The sequence below is a fragment of the Oncorhynchus mykiss genome, chromosome 9 (genome assembly GCF_057628025.1).
Source record: "Oncorhynchus mykiss isolate SJ-2025 chromosome 9, ASM5762802v1, whole genome shotgun sequence".
NCBI classification, from domain to species: Eukaryota; Metazoa; Chordata; class Actinopteri; order Salmoniformes; family Salmonidae; genus Oncorhynchus; species Oncorhynchus mykiss.
The window spans coordinates 6,971,713-6,990,497 of NC_143030.1; the positions used below are offsets into that span (position 1 = coordinate 6,971,713).

General features: G+C 47.4%; 1 protein-coding gene across 5 annotated transcripts in view; it reads right to left on the reverse strand.

Annotated features, from left to right (window-relative positions):
• The window catches only part of LOC149980734 (thyroglobulin-like), a 29,134-nt gene extending 11,691 nt beyond the window's left edge, over positions 1-17,443 (reverse strand). The window contains exons 1-15 of one of the 5 annotated variants that reach the window (XM_090183366.1): positions 17,297-17,443; positions 15,578-15,614; positions 13,751-13,814; positions 12,969-13,100; positions 12,704-12,793; positions 10,847-10,978; positions 10,621-10,707; positions 9,325-9,459; positions 9,084-9,173; positions 7,354-7,485; positions 7,108-7,194; positions 5,877-6,011; positions 5,637-5,726; positions 2,389-2,520; positions 2,061-2,150 (exon numbers count right to left, since the gene is read on the reverse strand). In XM_090183366.1, the coding sequence (XP_090039492.1) occupies positions 2,061-2,150; positions 2,389-2,520; positions 5,637-5,726; positions 5,877-6,011; positions 7,108-7,194; positions 7,354-7,485; positions 9,084-9,173; positions 9,325-9,459; positions 10,621-10,707; positions 10,847-10,978; positions 12,704-12,793; positions 12,969-13,100; positions 13,751-13,814; positions 15,578-15,614; positions 17,297-17,343 (1,480 nt within the window). In that variant the 5' untranslated portion in view covers positions 17,344-17,443. Of the gene's footprint in view, positions 1-2,060; positions 2,151-2,388; positions 2,521-5,636; positions 5,727-5,876; positions 6,012-7,107; positions 7,195-7,353; positions 7,486-9,083; positions 9,174-9,324; positions 9,460-10,620; positions 10,708-10,846; positions 10,979-12,703; positions 12,794-12,968; positions 13,101-13,750; positions 13,815-15,577; positions 15,652-17,296 lie in introns of all 5 variants that reach the window. The other 4 variants (XM_090183367.1, XM_090183368.1, XM_090183370.1 and 1 more) reach the window with 4 other exon arrangements.
• Between the last annotated feature and the right edge of the window lie 1,342 nt (positions 17,444-18,785).

The following is an 18,785-nucleotide window of genomic DNA, read 5'->3' on the forward strand; positions in this document are numbered from 1 at the left end:
CAGGAGACTGCATCCTATATGGGACCCTGTTCCCCTTTGGGCCCTGGTCAGGAGACTGAATCCTATAGGGGACCCTGTTCCCCTTTGGGCCCTGATCAGGAGACAGCATCCTATATGGGCCCCTGTTCCCCGAAGGGCCCTGGTCAGGAGACAGCATCCTATATGGGCCCCTGTTCCCCGAAGGGCCCTGGTCAGGAGACTGCATCCTATATGGGACCCTGTTCCCCGAAGGGCCCTGGTCAGGAGACTGCATCCTACATGGGACCCTGTTCCCCGAAGGGCCCTGGTCAGGAGACTGAATCCTATAGGGGACACTGTTCCCCTTTGGGCCCTGGTCAGGAGACTGCATCCTATATGGGACCCTGTTCTCCTATGGGCCCTGGTCAGGAGACTGCATCCTATATGGGCCCCTGTTCCCTGAAGGGCCCTGGTCAGGAGAAGGGCCCTGGTCAGGAGAAGGGCCCTGATCAGGAGAAGGGCCCTATACGGAATAGGAAGTCATTTCAGATGTACATTTATGAAATCTTCAGTTGTTGCTTCACTCCTTCAGAGATCTTCAAAGCTCTTCACTGGGTCTCTCTCTGTCCTGCCTGTGAGTTAAATTCTCCCTCCTCTCCTTTTTAACTTCTTGACCATACTTGAGACGCAGACGTCTCAAGTATGCCCCTGGAAATTCAAATGCGCTACGCTAAATGCTAAATGTACTCGTTACAACTCAATCTTTGATCAAAATTCACAAGCAGGGTATTGAATTAAAGCTACACTCGTTGTGAACCTAGCCAGCAAGTCAGATTTTTAAAATGCTTTTCGGCGAAAGCATGAGAAGCTATTATCTGATAGCATGCACCCCCCAAAATGCCAGCTCGACACGTAAACAACAGATTTTGCGGTAGCCGGCGCTACCCAAAACGCAGAAATAAAATATAAAACATTCATTACCTTTGACAAGCTTCTTTCTTGGCACTCCTATATGCCCCATAAACATCACTATTGGGTCTTTTTTTCGTTTAAATCGGTCCATATATACCCAAAATAGCTTAGTATGGGATCTGTGTCATTCAGAAAAAATCATCGTTTTTAAACGCTGCGTAATTTTTTAAAATTAAAAAAGTAGACGATAAACTTTCACAAAACACTTCGAAATCCTTTTGTAATCCAACTTTAGGTATTAGTAAACGTTTATAATCTATCAAAATGATTACAGGGCGATGTCTTTTCAATAGGTCTTCACTTGCAAAAACAATGCCATCTGATATCTCCCTCAACTGCATCCGGGTGAAGACTGGGAAAATGGAGGTCAGATAGAAGGATTTTCCAACAATTAATTCAATTGAAAATTAGGACAATGGCGCCATCGTGCGGAATTTGTATGAATTGCAGGCAGGTCGCCATTAAATTCTGTTCTCTTTTAATAACTGGTGGAAGTGACTTATGGAAATTTTTTTTAGCTTTCAGAGAGCAGTTTTTCTTGCGTTTTTCAATGAAACACACGATCTGTTATAGTCACAGCCGTGATTTAACCAGTTTTATAAACTTCAGAGTGTTTTCTATCCACACATACTAATCATATGCATATACTATATTCCTGGCATGAGTAGCAGGACGCTGAAAAGTTGCGCGATTTTTAACAGAATTTTCGAAAAAGGAAGGGGTAGAAGTAAGAGGTTTTAAGGACCCGTCCAGTCAGAACCCTCCCCCTGGAACCCCGCCCGGAGAGTTGGAGGTACGAAATGAAAAATTCAGGAAATTAAGAATGAGTTGGTGAAGCAACAGCTGTTCAGGATTGAGAACAATATAGCTGTCAGTTCTTATGGTATGTAGCGGGAGGATGAGGGTTAATGACCTGAATGGTCGGAAGTGGAAAAACACAGGAAGAAGAGAGATCATGACACAGAAAGAAGAGAGATATTGACACAGGAAGAAGAGAGATCATGATACAGAAATCAGTTTAGCATCTTTTAAAGAAAGCATAAAGAGATCCAAGGTAGGAAGCAAGAGTAGTGATGTGTTGGAGTTTAAAGTGGTGATGGTGTTGGATGAGACCACAGGGCCTCACTTACTCTGGGTGGAACAGATGATTCTAGGAGTGCCTGGTGGAGTCTCAGTACCCGGGATCTTCTGTCCAGAACTGGTCACACACCAACAGTAACCTACCAGAAAGACATGTTAATAACCTGTTAATATAAATAATATTTACACATTTTACTGTAACATATTGAATTGTCATGTTCAAATCAATTGGAGCATTTATAGTTTGTGTGTGTGTGTGTGTGTGTGTGTGTGTGTGTGTGTGTGTGTGTGTGTGTGTGTGTGTGTGTGTGTGTGTGTGTGTGTGTGTGTGTGTGTGTGTGTGTGTGTGTGTGTGTGTGTGTGTGTGTGTGTTTTAACCTGTAGAGCCCCAACATTGCTCAGGGGTGTATAGTCCAGCAGCGTCACACGTGGGGATGTAGGCTCCAACTAGGTCATGTGGCACTGCATCTCTAGCAATCTCACATGGGGTCTTGGGTCGTATCGCATCATCTGGACACACAGGTAACATACATTGTAATGTGGACATAAAATAACAATGATGGATATACATTCTGGAATCATGGACTGTGTTCTATATGGGACCCTGTTCCCCTTTGGGCCCTGGTCAGGAGACTGCATCCTATAAGGGACCCTTTTCCCCGAAGGGCCCTGGTCAGGAGACTGCTTCCTATAAGGGACCCTGTTCCCCTATGGGCCCTGGTCAGGAGACTGCATCCTATATGGGACACTGTTCCCCTAAGGGCCCTGGTCAGGAGACTGCATCCTATATGGGACCCTATTCCCTTATTGGCCCTGGTCAGGAGACTGCATCCTATATGGGACCCTATTCCCTTATTGGCCCTGGTCAGGAGACTGCATCCTATATGGGACCCTATTCCCTTATTGGCCCTGGTCAGGAGACTGCATCCTATATGGGACCCTGTTCCCCTTTGGGACCCTGTTCCCCTTTGGGCCCTGGTCAGGAGACTGCATCCTATATGGGACCCTGTTCCCCGAAGGGCCCTGGTCAGGAGACTGCATCCTATATGGGACACTGTTCCCCGAAGGGCCCTGGTCAGGAGACTGCTTCCTATATGGGACCCTGTTCCCCGAAGGGCCCTGGTCAGGAGACTGCATCCTATATGGGACCCTGTTCCCCGAAGGGCCCTGGTCAGGAGACTGCTTCCTATTTGGGACACTGTTCCCTTTGGGCCCTGGTCAGGAGACTGCATCCTATATGGGACCCTGTTCCTCGAAGGGCCCTGGTCAGGAGACTGCATCCTATATGGGCCCCTGTTCCTCTAAGGGCCCTGGTCAGGAGACTGCATCCTATATTGGACCCTGTTCCCCTTTGGGCCCTGGTCAGGAGACTGCATCCTATATGGGACCCTGTTCCCCGAAGGGCCCTGGTCAGGAGACTGCATCCTATATGGGACCCTGTTCCCCGAAGGGCCCTGGTCAGGAGACTGCATCATATATGGGACCCTGTTCCCCGAAGGGCCCTGGTCAGGAGACAGCATCCTATATGGGCCCCTGTTCCCCTATGGGCCCTGGTCAGGAGACAGCATCCTATATGGGACCCTATTCCCTTATTGGCCCTGGTCAGGAGACTGCATCCTATATGGGCCCCTGTTCCCCGAAGGGCCCTGGTCAGGAGACTGCCTCCTATATGGGCCCCTGTTCCCCGAAGGGCCCTGGTCAGGAGACAGCATCCTATATGGGCCCCTGTTCCCTGAAGGGCCCTGATCAGGAGACTGCATCCTATATGGGCCCCTGTTCCCTGAAGGGCCCTGGTCAGGAGACAGCATCCTATATGGGCCCCTGTTCCCTGAAGGGCCGTGGTCAGGAGACAGCATCCTATATGGGCCCCTGTTCCCCTTTGGGCCCTGGTCAGGAGACTGCATCCTATATGGGCCCCTGTTCCCCGAAGGGCCCTGGTCAGGAGACTGCATCCTATATGGGACCCTGTTCCCCTTTGGGCCCTGGTCAGGAGACTGAATCCTATAGGGGACCCTGTTCCCCTTTGGGCCCTGATCAGGAGACAGCATCCTATATGGGCCCCTGTTCCCCGAAGGGCCCTGGTCAGGAGACAGCATCCTATATGGGCCCCTGTTCCCCGAAGGGCCCTGGTCAGGAGACTGCATCCTATATGGGACCCTGTTCCCCGAAGGGCCCTGGTCAGGAGACTGCATCCTACATGGGACCCTGTTCCCCGAAGGGCCCTGGTCAGGAGACTGAATCCTATAGGGGACCCTGTTCCCCTTTGGGCCCTGGTCAGGAGACTGCATCCTATATGGGACCCTGTTCTCCTATGGGCCCTGGTCAGGAGACTGCATCCTATATGGGACCCTGTTCCCCGAAGGGCCCTGGTCAGGAGACTGCATCCTACATGGGACCCTGTTCCCCGAAGGGCCCTGGTCAGGAGAATGCATCCTATAAGGGACCCTGTTCCCCTTTGGGCCCTGGTCAGGAGACTGCATCCTACATGGGACCCTGTTCCCCGAAGGGCCCTGGTCAGGAGAAGGGCCCTGGTCAGGAGAAGGGCCCTGGTCAGGAGAAGGGCCCTGGTCAGGAGAAGTACCCTGATCAGGAGAAGGGCCCTGATCAGGAGAAGGGCCCTGATCAGGAGAAGGGCCCTGATCAGGAGACAGCATCCTATATGGGCCCCTGTTCCCCGAAGGGCCCTGGTCAGGAGACAGCATCCTATATGGGCCCCTGTTCCCCGAAGGGCCCTGGTCAGGAGACTGCATCCTATATGGGACCATGTTCCCCGAAGGGCCCTGGTCAGGAGACTGCATCCTACATGGGACCCTGTTCCCCGAAGGGCCCTGGTCAGGAGAATGCATCCTATAAGGGACCCTGTTCCCCTTTGGGCCCTGGTCAGGAGACTGCATCCTACATGGGACCCTGTTCCCCGAAGGGCCCTGGTCAGGAGAAGGGCCCTGGTCAGGAGAAGGGCCCTGGTCAGGAGAAGTACCCTGATCAGGAGAAGGGCCCTGATCAGGAGAAGGGCCCTGATCAGGAGAAGGGCCCTGATCAGCAGAAGGGCCCTATACAGAATAGGAAGCCATTTCAGATGTACATTTCTGAAATCTTCAGTTGTTGCTTCACTCCTTCAGAGATCTTCAAAGCTCTTCACTGGGTCTCTCTCTCTCTGTCCTACCTGTGAGTTAAATTCTCCCTCCTCTCCTTTTTAAGGACCCGTCCAGTCAGAACCCTCCCCCTGGAACCCCGCACGGAGAGTTGGAGGTACGAAATGGCGGCGAGTAGTTCAGAAAAAATGCAGGAAATTAAGAATGAGTTGGTGAAGCAACAGCTGTTCAGGATTGACAACAATATAGCTGTCAGTTCTGATGGTATGTAGCGGGAGGATGAGGGTTAAGGACCTGAATGGTCGGAAGTGGAAAAACACAGGAAGAAGAGAGATCATGACACAGAAAGAAGAGAGATCATGACACAGAAAGAAGAGAGATATTGACACAGGAAGAAGAGAGATCATGATACAGAAATCAGTTTAGCATCTTTTAAAGAAAGCATAAAGAGATCCAAGGTAGGAAGCAAGAGTAGTGATGTGTTGGAGTTTAAAGTGGTGATGGTGTTGGATGAGACCACAGGGCCTCACTTACTCAGGGTGGAACAGTTGAATCTAGGAGTGCCTGGTTTAGTCTCAGTACCCGGGATCTTCTGTCCAGAACTGGTCACACACCAACAGTAACCTACCAGAAAGACATGTTAATAACCTGTTAAATATATAATATTTACACATTTTACTGTAACATATTGAATTGTCACGTTCAACTCAATTGGAGCATTTATAGTGTGTGTGTGCGTGTGTGTGTGTGGTGTGTGTGTGTGTGTGTTTTAACCTGTAGAGCCTGAACATTGCTCAGGGGTGTATCGTCCAGTGTTGTCACACGTGGGGACGTAGACTCCAGGCCTGACGTTTTTCAAAGCATTTTCTCTATCAATCTCACAGGGGGTCTTGGGTCGTATCATACCATCTAAACACACAGATAACATTATTTGTAACGATGACATTACATAGTATAACATACATTGCTGGACAAACATCCTGGAAGCTCTGGCTGGATCTGGAATCTTGGGTTGAGTCCCCTATGGGGCTCTGTTCCCCTATGGGCCCCTATTCCCCTATGGTCCCCTGTTCCCCTAGGGGCCCCTGTTCCCCTATTGGGCCCCTGTTCCCCTATTGGGCCCCTGTTCCCCTATTGGGCCCCTGTTCCCCTATTGGGCCCCTGTTCCCCTATTGGGCCCCTGTTCCCCTATTGGGCCCCTGTTCCCCTATTGGGCCCCTGTTCCCCTATTGGGCCCTGTTCCCCTATTGGGCCCTGTTCCCCTATGGGCCCTGTTCCCCTATTGGCCCTGTTCCCCTATTGGCCCATGTTCCCCTATGGGCCCTGTCCAGAAGTAGGACGAAATGCAGGAAATTAAGAAAGAGTCGGTGAAGAAAAATATGTGCTGGAATGAAAACAATATGGCTGTCAGATCTGATGGTGTGTAGCGGGAGGATGAGGGTTAATGACCTGAATGGTCGGTAGTGGAAAGACACAGGAAGAATAGAGATAATGGCACAGGAAGAAGAGAGATAATGGCACAAGAAGAAGAGAGATAATGACACAGGAAGAAGAGATAATGGCACAAGAAGAAGAGAGATAATGACACAGGAAGAAGAGATAATGGCACAAGAAGAAGAGAGATAATGGCACAGGAAGAAGAGAGATAATGACACAGGAAGAAGAGAGATAATGACACAGGAAGAAGAGAGATCATGACACAGGAAGAAGAGAGATCATGACACAGAAAGAAGAGAGATCATGACACAGGAAGAAGAGAGATCATGACACAGGAAGAAGAGAGATCATGACACAGGAAGAAGAGAGATCATGACACAGGAAGAAGAGAGATCATGATACAGGAAGAAGATATAATGACACAGGAAGAAGAGAGATCATGATACAGAAATCAGTTTAGCATCTTGTAAAGAAAGCATAAAGAGGTCCAAGGTAGGAAGCAAGAGTAGTGATGTGTTGGAGTTTAAAGTGGGGATGGTGTTGGATGAGACCACAGGGCCTCACTTACTCAGGGTGGAACAGTTGATAGCAGGGCCTGGTGGCGTCTCAGTACCCGGGATCTTCTGTCCAGAACTGTCGACACACCAACAGTAACCTACCAGAAAGACATGTTAATAACCTGTTAAATATATAATATTTACACATTTTACTGTAACATATTGAACTGTCACGTTCAACTCAATTGGAGCATTTATGGTGTGTGTGTGTGTGTGTGTGTGTGTTTGTGTGTGTGTGTGTGTGTGTGTGTGGTAACCTGTAGAGCCCCAACATTGCTCAGGGGTGTATCGTCCAGCAGCGTCACACGTGGGGATGTAGGCTCCAACAATGCCATGTGGCACGGCATCTCTAGCAATCTCACATGGGGTCTTGGGTCGTATCGCATCATCTGGACACACAGGTAACATACATTGTAATGTGGACATAAAATAACAATGATGGATATACATTCTGGAATCATGGACTGTGTTCTATATGGGACCCTGTTTCCCTTTGGGCCCTGGTCAGGAGACTGCATCCTATATGGGACCCTGTTCCCCGAAGGGCTCTGGTCAGGAGACTGCATCCTATATGGGACCCTATTCCCTTATTGGCCCGGTCAGAAGCAGTGCCCTATATGGGACCCTGTTCCCCGAAGGGCCCTGGTCAGGAGACTGCATCCTATATTGGACCCTGTTCCCCTATGGGCCCTGGTCAGGAGACAGCATCCTATATGGGACCCTGTTGCCCGAAGGGCCCTGATCAGGAGACTGCATCCTATATGGGACCCTGTTCCCTTTTGTTTCCTGGTCAGGAGACTGCATCCTATATGGGACCCTGTTCCCCGAAGGGCCCTGGTCAGGAGACTGCATCCTATATGAGACCCTGTTCCCCGAAGGGCCCTGGTCAGGAGACAGCATCCTATATGGGCCCCTGTTCCCCTATGGGCCCTGGTCAGGAGACTGCATCCTATATGGGACCCTGTTCCCTGAAGGGCCCTGGTCAGGAGACTGCATCCTATAAGGGACCCTGTTCCCCTTTGGGCCCTGGTCAGGAGACTGCATCCTATAAGGGACCCTGTTCCCCGAAGGGCCCTGGTCAGGAGACTGCATCCTATAAGGGACCCTGTTCCCCTTTGGGCCCTGGTCAGGAGACTGCATCCTATAAGGGACCCTGTTCCCCGAAGGGCCCTGGTCAGGAGACTGCATCCTATATGGGACCCTGTTCCCCTATGGGCCCTGTTCAGGAGACTGCATCCTATATGGGACCCTGTTCCCCGAAGGGCCCTGGTCAGGAGACTGCATCCTATATGGGACCCTGTTCCCCGAAGGGCCCTGGTCAGGAGACTGCATCCTATATGGGACCCTGTTCCCCGAAGGGCCCTGGTCAGGAGAAGGGCCCTGATCAGGAGAAGGGCCCTGGTCAGGAGAAGGGCCCTGGTCAGGAGAAGGGCCCTATACAGAATAGGAAGCCATTTCAGATGTACATTTCTGAAATATTCAGTTGTTGCTTCACTCCTTCAGAGATCTTCAAAGGTCTTCACTGGGTCTCTCTCTCTCTGTCCTACCTGTGAGTTAAATTCTCCCTCCTCTCCTTTTTAAGGACCCGTCCAGTCAGAACCCTCCCCCTGGAACCCCGCACGGAGAGTTGGAGGTACGAAATGGCGGCGAGTAGTTCAGAAAAAATGCAGGAAATTAAGAATGAGTTGGTGAAGCAACAGCTGTGCAGGATTGACAACAATATAGCTGTCAGTTCTTATGGTATGTAGCGGGAGGATGAGGGTTAATGACCTGAATGGTCGGAAGTGGAAAAACACAGGAAGAAGAGAGATCATGACACAGAAAGAAGAGAGATACTGACACAGGAAGAAGAGAGATCATGATACAGAAATCAGTTTAGCATCTTTTAAAGAAAGCATAAAGAGATCCAAGGTAGGAAGCAAGAGTAGTGATGTGTTGGAGTTTAAAGTGGTGATGGTGTTGGATGAGACCACAGGGCCTCACTTACTCAGGGTGGAACAGTTGAATCTAGGAGTGCCTGGTGGAGTCTCAGTACCCGGGATCTTCTGTCCAGAACTGGTCACACACCAACAGTAACCTACCAGAAAGACATGTTAATAACCTGTTAATATAAATAATATTTACACATTTTACTGTAACATATTGAATTGTCACGTTCAACTCAATTGGAGCATTTATAGTGTGTGTGTGCGTGTGTGTGTGTGGTGTGTGTGTGTGTGTGTTTTAACCTGTAGAGCCTGAACATTGCTCAGGGGTGTATCGTCCAGTGGCGTCACACGTGGGGACGTAGACTCCAGGACTGAGGTTTTTCAAAGCAATTTCTCTAGCAATCTCACAGGGGGTCTTGGGTCGTATCATACCATCTAAACACACAGATAAAATTATTTGTAACGATGACATTACATAGTATAACATACATTGCTGGACAAACATCCTGGAAGCTCTGGCTGGATCTGGAATCTTGGGTTGAGTCCCCTATGGGGCTCTGTTCCCCTATGGGCCCCTATTCCCCTATGGTCCCCTGTTCCCCTAGGGGCCCCTGTTCCCCTATTGGGCCCCTGTTCCCCTATTGGGCCCCTGTTCCCCTATTGGGCCCCTGTTCCCCTATTGGGCCCCTGTTCCCCTATTGGGCCCCTGTTCCCCTATTGGGCCCCTGTTCCCCTATTGGGCCCCTGTTCCCCTATTGGGCCCCTGTTCCCCTATTGGGCCCTGTTCCCCTATTGGGCCCTGTTCCCCTATGGGCCCTGTTCCCCTATTGGCCCTGTTCCCCTATTGGCCCATGTTCCCCTATGGGCCCTGTCCAGAAGTAGGACGAAATGCAGGAAATTAAGAAAGAGTCGGTGAAGAAAAATATGTGCTGGAATGAAAACAATATGGCTGTCAGATCTGATGGTGTGTAGCGGGAGGATGAGGGTTAATGACCTGAATGGTCGGTAGTGGAAAGACACAGGAAGAAGAGAGATATTGACACAAGAAGAAGAGAGATAATGGCACAGGAAGAATAGAGATAATGGCACAGGAAGAAGAGAGATAATGGCACAAGAAGAAGAGAGATAATGACACAGGAAGAAGAGATAATGGCACAAGAAGAAGAGCGATAATGACACAGGAAGAAGAGATAATGGCACAAGAAGAAGAGAGATAATGGCACAGGAAGAAGAGAGATAATGACACAGGAAGAAGAGAGATAATGACACAGGAAGAAGAGAGATCATGACACAGGAAGAAGAGAGATCATGACACAGAAAGAAGAGAGATCATGACACAGGAAGAAGAGAGATCATGACACAGGAAGAAGAGAGATCATGACACAGGAAGAAGAGAGATCATGACACAGAAAGAAGAGAGATCATGATACAGGAAGAAGATATAATGACACAGGAAGAAGAGAGATCATGATACAGAAATCAGTTTAGCATCTTGTAAAGAAAGCATAAAGAGGTCCAAGGTAGGAAGCAAGAGTAGTGATGTGTTGGAGTTTAAAGTGGGGATGGTGTTGGATGAGACCACAGGGCCTCACTTACTCAGGGTGGAACAGTTGATAGCAGGGCCTGGTGGCGTCTCAGTACCCGGGATCTTCTGTCCAGAACTGTCGACACACCAACAGTAACCTACCAGAAAGACATGTTAATAACCTGTTAAATATATAATATTTACACATTTTACTGTAACATATTGAACTGTCACGTTCAACTCAATTGGAGCATTTATGGTGTGTGTGTGTGTGTGTGTGTGTGTGTGTGTGGTAACCTGTAGAGCCCCAACATTGCTCAGGGGTGTATCGTCCAGCAGCGTCACACGTGGGGATGTAGGCTCCAACAATGCCATGTGGCACGGCATCTCTAGCAATCTCACATGGGGTCTTGGGTCGTATCGCATCATCTGGACACACAGGTAACATACATTGTAATGTGGACATAAAATAACAATGATGGATATACATTCTGGAATCATGGACTGTGTTCTATATGGGACCCTGTTTCCCTTTGGGCCCTGGTCAGGAGACTGCATCCTATATGGGACCCTGTTCCCCGAAGGGCTCTGGTCAGGAGACTGCATCCTATATGGGACCCTATTCCCTTATTGGCCCGGTCAGAAGCAGTGCCCTATATGGGACCCTGTTCCCCGAAGGGCCCTGGTCAGGAGACTGCATCCTATATTGGACCCTGTTCCCCTATGGGCCCTGGTCAGGAGACAGCATCCTATATGGGACCCTGTTCCCCGAAAGGCCCTGATCAGGAGACTGCATCCTATATGGGACCCTGTTCCCTTTTGGGCCCTGGTCAGGAGACTGCATCCTATATGGGACCCTGTTCCCCGAAGGGCCCTGGTCAGGAGACTGCATCCTATATGAGACCCTGTTCCCCGAAGGGCCCTGGTCAGGAGACAGCATCCTATATGGGCCCCTGTTCCCCTATGGGCCCTGGTCAGGAGACTGCATCCTATATGGGACCCTGTTCCCTGAAGGGCCCTGGTCAGGAGACTGCATCCTATAAGGGACCCTGTTCCCCTTTGGGCCCTGGTCAGGAGACTGCATCCTATAAGGGACCCTGTTCCCCGAAGGGCCCTGGTCAGGAGACTGCATCCTATAAGGGACCCTGTTCCCCTTTGGGCCCTGGTCAGGAGACTGCATCCTATAAGGGACCCTGTTCCCCGAAGGGCCCTGGTCAGGAGACTGCATCCTATATGGGACCCTGTTCCCCTATGGGCCCTGTTCAGGAGACTGCATCCTATATGGGACCCTGTTCCCCGAAGGGCCCTGGTCAGGAGACTGCATCCTATATGGGACCCTGTTCCCCGAAGGGCCCAGGTCAGGAGACTGCATCCTATATGGGACCCTGTTCCCCGAAGGGCCCTGGTCAGGAGAAGGGCCCTGATCAGGAGAAGGGCCCTGGTCAGGAGAAGGGCCCTGGTCAGGAGAAGGGCCCTGGTCAGGAGAAGGGCCCTATACAGAATAGGAAGCCATTTCAGATGTACATTTCTGAAATCTTCAGTTGTTGCTTCACTCCTTCAGAGATCTTCAAAGGTCTTCACTGGGTCTCTCTCTGTCCTACCTGTGAGTTAAATTCTCCCTCCTCTCCTTTTTAAGGACCCGTCCAGTCAGAACCCTCCCCCTGGAACCCCGCACGGAGAGTTGGAGGTACGAAATGGCGGCGAGTAGTTCAGAAAAAATGCAGGAAATTAAGAATGAGTTGGTGAAGCAACAGCTGTGCAGGATTGAGAACAATATAGCTGTCAGTTCTGATGGTATGTAGCGGGAGGATGAGGGTTAATGACCTGAATGGTCGGAAGTGGAAAAACACAGGAAGAAGAGAGATCATGACACAGAAAGAAGAAAGATAATGACACAGGAAGAAGATATAATGACCCAAGAAGAAGAGAGATCATGACACAGGAAGAAGAGAGATAATGACACAGGAAGAAGAGAGATAATGACACAGGAAGAAGAGAGATCATGACACAGGAAGAAGAGAGATCATGATTCTGAAATCAGTGGAGCATCTTGTAAAGAAAGCATAAAGAGATCCAAGGTAGGAAGCAAGAGTAGTGATGTGTTGGAGTTTAAAGTGGTGATGGTGTTGGATGAGACCACAGGGCCTCACTTACTCTGGGTGGAACAGATGATTCTAGGAGTGCCTGGTTTAGTCTCAGTACCCGGGATCTTCTGTCCAGAACTGGTCACACACCAACAGTAACCTACCAGAAAGACATGTTAATAACCTGTTAAATATATAATATTTACACATTTTACTGTAACATGTTGAATTGTGACGTTCAACTCAATTGGAGCATTTCTAGTGTGTGTGTGTGTGTGTGTGTGTGTGTGTGTGTGTGTGTGTGTGTGTGTGTGTGTGTGTGTGTGTGTTTTAACCTGTAGAGCCCCAACATTGCTTAGGGGTGTATCGTCCAGCAGCGTCACACGTGGGGATGTAGGCTCCAACTAGGTCATGTGGCACGGCATCTCTAGCAATCTCACATGGGGTCTTGGGTCGTATCATAGTATCTGGAAACAGGTAACATTATCTGTAATGTGGACATAACATTGCAGGACAATATACATTTCTGGACATACATTCTGGAATCTTGGGGTGCGTCCCATATGGGCCCTATTCAGAAGTAGTTTATACGGAATAGGGTTCCATTTCAGATGATACCTAGGTACTTCCTGGCTAAACATTCATTCTGCTACTTGTTTAAAACGCCTGTGGAGTCAAATTCCAGTTTAGTAGAAGAGCTGAAGAAACTAAGACTGGAAATTGTATCAGTGTTATTGCTGGACAATCCAATCATACATCCAGTTGAATGATCAAACCATTCATATCAGAATACCTCAGTCCAGCATCTAGATATACATCTCTGGAACTAGAGGAGTGTCAGGTAGCCTGCGGTTAGAGAGTTGGGCCAGTAGTTCAAATCAGTGAGATGACAAGTTTATATATCCATGTATGTGCCCTTAAGCAAGGCACAACCTTCATTTCTCCAGTGTCAAGGTTGATAATGGCTGACCTCTCAGAGAGTGTCCCATGGAGAACGGGTTATGAATAAAAACGCATTTCCAATTCACACCTGCATATTAATACCTACATGTGTGAATTAGGTGTGTTATGTTTAATTAAGATGTTGGTGAGTAAGTGTGAGGTATGTCACGCTTACCTCCTAGAGCAAAAGCCGTGCTGACAAGCAGAATGATGGTCAATATCGCCATGGTTATAGTCTCCTGTGAGAGAGAAAGAGAGATTAGTTGAGCATTTTAAAGCATCTGGAATGGCTGTGGGTACTAGAGGAGAGGTTAAAGAAACCCACTATTAGGTACAAAACTGAAATAACAGCCAAAGCAGCATTTTCTAAACCCAGTCCTGAGGACCCCAAGAAGAAGTATGGGCAACACGGTGCTACTAGTCTTCTGATGTAACTCAGGTATCACTTCTTCAACCACATACAATAGATTAGCCTGGCACCATTGACGAGGGCCTAGAATGCACTACATAGGGAATGGGAAGCATTTTAGACCGTCAGAGACTACCCATTTACTGCTCTTAAAATCAGGGGGCCACTTCACAAAAATGGTACTGGGAGACACCCAGTGAATCCCTTGGAAGAGTGCAGATGGTGAGAGTGCATCATTATTTAATAGACTATCTGCATCTCCAATGTTACCTAAATGTTATGTGCCCTTGTCAAACGTAGTGCACTATGTAGTTGTGCCATTTTTGTGGAGTGACCCCTGAATTTAAGAGTGTAGACTAATAGTTACCTTTGCAGTAAATGGGCAGTCTCTGACTATCTATAATGCTTCCCATTCCCTATGTAGTGCATTGTTGGCCCTGATCAACGGTAGTTCACTACACAAGGAGTGAGGAGCCATTTGGGAAGGATACATATTCCTGTGAAGTGAACTGAGTTTTAATATTAATAATTAATACGCAGGTGTGATTTGGAAATGCGTTTCTATTCATTATCGGTTCCCCATGGGACACCCTCTCAGAGGTCCGCCATTATCAACCTTGACACTGGAGAAATTAAGGTTGTGCCTTGCTGATGGGCACATAGACAGATATGTCAACTTGTCACCTCACTGATTTGAGCTACTGACCCAACTCTCTAACCGCAGGCTACCTGCCACTCCTCTAGTTCCAGAGATGTATATCTAGATGCTGGACTGAGGTATGAATGGTTTGATCATTCAACTGGATGTATGATTGGATTGTCTAGCAACTATCAGGAAATAACACTGATACAATTTCCAGTCTTAGTTTCATCAGCTCTTCTACAAAACACAGAACCAGAATTGACTGCACAGGGCTTTTAAACAACTTCAATATTTAGCCAGGAAGCTCTGATTTAAACTACTGGCCCAACTCTCAAACAGCGTCCAGAAATGTATATAGTCCTGAAATGTTATGTCCACATTACAATGCATGTTACCTGTGTCCAGATGCTATGATACGACCAAAGACCCCATGTGAGGATGCTAGAGATGCCACTTTAAATGGCTCAATTGGAGCCTACATCCTCCACGTGTGACGACAATGGACAATAAACCCCTGAGCAATGTTGGGGCTCTACAGGTTACCACACACACCATAAATGCTCCAATTCAGTTTAACGTGACAATTCAATATGTTACAGTAAAATGTATATTTGTGTAAATATTGTATTATGTAACAGGTTATTAACATGTCTATTTCTGGTAGGTTACTGTTGGTGTGTGACCACTACTGGACAGAAGATCCAGGGTACTGAGACTCCACCAGGCACTGCTATCACCTGTTCCACCAAGGTGTGTATATACATACTCATTCACTAAATGTTACTACTTTGCAGCTAGTTATTGCTGTGTATTTCTTCCTAATTGTAGATGAAAGGCGTTGGAAGTAAGATGTAGAAGACGGACAGTTTACTGTACTACAGGAACGGATTCACATCCCATACAAATAAATACATGAAGGAATCCAGAGATTAAAGTGTTGAATTACTTACGTTATTGTTGGTGTGATTTTTCTGAACCAGTCCAATTCTGGGAAATGGAGGAAGGACGAGGACCTTTATGGTGACTGTATTACCACACCCACCGGAAGTTACAGAACATGAAGGCAGTCAAATGCCACGTGACCATGTAGTAGTTAGGCTTCTCAAAGCTCTGATGCTGGTGATGGTCATTAGTAGCCTACCACACCTGCTAACTGCCTGGTACTCAGCATTCTATTGTCCCTCTAATCACTCAGACATCAACTCTGACGTTATCTTAAATAAACATCTTAAATAAACATAACACACCTACTTCACACACACTTATATTTCTATTAAATTTCCAATAGTAAAGACAATATAGGGAAGAGAGATGGGGAAAAAAAAAAATCTGAACAGTTAGTCCTTGCGGTTTTGCCTGCTACATAAGTTCTGTTATACTCACAGACATAATTCAAACAGTTTTAGAAACGGGGAGTTTTCTATCCAAATCTATGAATAATATGCATATCTTATATTCTTGGCATGAGTAGCAGGAAGTTGAAATTGGGCACGCTATTAATCCAAAAGTGAAAATGCTGCCCCCTAGCTTTAAGAGGTTATTAATATGCAGGTGTGATTTGGAAATGTGTTTTTATTCATAACCCGTTCTCCATGGGACACCTTCTGAGAGGTCAGCCATTATCAACATTGACACTGGAGAAATGAAGGTTGTGCCTTGCATATAGATGGATATATCAACTTGTCATCTCACTGATTTGAACTACTGGCCCAACTCTCTAACCGCAGGCTACCTGCCACTCCTCTAGTTCCAGAGATGTATATCTAGATGCTGGACTGAGGTATTCTGATATGAATGGTTTGATCATTCAACTGGATGTATGATTGGATTGTCTAGCAACTATCAGGAAATAACACTGATACAATTTACCCTCACTTTCAGTCTTAGTTTCATCAGCTTTTATACAAAAGACAGAAACTGTATTTTGACTGCACAGGGCTTTTAAACAAGCAGCGGCATTTCAATATTTATCCATGAAGTACCTCGGTATCATCTTAAATGAAACCCTATTCCGTATAAACTACTTCTGAATAGGGCCCATATGGGACGTAACCCAATATTCCAGAATGTATGTCCAGAAATGTATATTGTCCTGCAATGTTATGTCCACATTACAATGAATGTTACCTGTTTCCAGATTCTATGATACGACCCAAGACCCCATGTGAGGATGCTAGAGATGCCACTTTAAATGGCTCAATTAGAGCCTACATCCCCACGTGTGACGACAATGGACAATACACCCCCGAGCAATGTTGGGGCTCTACAGATTAACACTGACGCACAAAATTCTCAATTCAGTTGAATGTGACAGTTCAATGTGTATTGATTGTACATACAACATGTCTATTTCTGGAAGGTTACTGTTGTTGTGTGATCAGTTCTGGACAGAAGATCCAGGGTACTGAGGCTCCACCAGGCACTGCTATCACCTGCTATCAACTGTTCCACCAAGGTCTGTGTGTACATACTCATTCACTAAATGTTACTACTTTTCAGCTAATTCTTGATGTGTATATTTTGTTGTTGTCTGTAATTGTAGATGAAAGGCGTTGCAAGTAAGATGTAGAAGACGGACAGTTGTCTTTACTGTACTACAGGAACGGATTCACATCCCATACAAATAAATACATGAAAGAATCCAGAGGTTAAAGTGTTGATTTACTTACGTTATTGTTGGTGTGATGTGTTGAACAATGTATCTGAACCGGTTCATTTCTGGGAAATGGAGGAAGGAGTAGGACTGTTATGGTGACTGTTACAGGAAATGAAGACAGTCAAATGCCACGTGACCATGTTAGGCTTCTCCAAGCTCTGGTGATGGTCATTAGTGTCTCCTGACCCCTCCTGTCTCAGCCTCCAGTATTTATGCTGCAGTAGTTTATGTGTCGGGGGGCTAGGGTCAGTTTGTTATATCTGGAGTACTTCTCCTGTCCTATTCTGTGTCCTGTGTGAATCTAAGTGTGCGTTCTCTAATTCTCTCCTTCTCTCTTTCTTTCTCTTTCTCGGAGGACCTGAGCCCTAGGACCATGCCCCAGGACTACCTGACATGATGACTCCTTGCTGTCCCCAGTCCACCTGGCCGTGCTGCTGCTCCAGTTTCAACTGTTCTGCCTTATTATTATTGGACCATGCTGGTCATTTATGAACATTTGAACATCTTGGCCATGTTCTGTTATAATCTCCACCCGGCACAGCCAGAAGAGGACTGGCAACCCCACATAGCCTGGTTCCTCTCTAGGTTTCTTCCTAGGTTTTGGCCTTTCTAGGGAGTTTTTCCTAGCCACCGTGCTTCTACACCTGCATTGCTTGCTGTTTGGGGTTTTAGGCTGGGTTTCTGTACAGCACTTTGAGATATCAGCTGATGTACGAAGGGCTATATAAATACATTTGATTTGATTTGATTTGATTAGTAGTCTACCACACTTGCTAACTGCTTGGTACTCAGCACTATTGTCCCTCTAATCACTCTTTTTACAGAGAGGGTCCAGATTGTCTAGCCCGGCTGATTCGTAGGGGTCCAGATTTTGCAGCTCTTTCAGAACATCAGCTATCTGGATTTGGGTAAAGGAGAAATGGTGGGGGCTTTGGTGGGTTGCTGTGGAGGGTGCCGGGCAGTTGACCGGGGTAGGGGTAGCCATGTGGAAAGCATGGCCAGCCGTAGAGAAATGCTTATTGAAATTCTCAATTATAGTGGATTTATCGGTGGTGACAGTGTTTCCTAGCCTCAGAGCAGTGGGCAGCTGGGAGGAGGTGCTGTTATTCTCCATGGACTTTACAGTGTCCCAGAACTTTTTTGAATTAGTACTACAGGATGAAATTTCGGTTTGAAAAAGCTTGCCTTAGCTTTTCTAACTGCCTGTGTATATTTGTTCTTAACTTCCCTGAAAAGTTGCATATCACTGGGGCTATTCGATGCTAATGCAGAACGCCACAGGATGTTTTTGTGCTGGTCAACGGCAGACAGGTCTGGAGTGAACCAAGGACTATATCTGTTCCTAGTTCTACATTTTGAGAGGGGCATACTTATTTAAAGGCACTTTTAAAGAATAGCCAGGCATCATCTACTGACGGGATGAGGTCAATGTCATTCCAGGATACCCCGGCCAGGTGGATTAGAAAGGCCTGCTCGCAGAAATCTTTCAGGGAGCGTTTGAC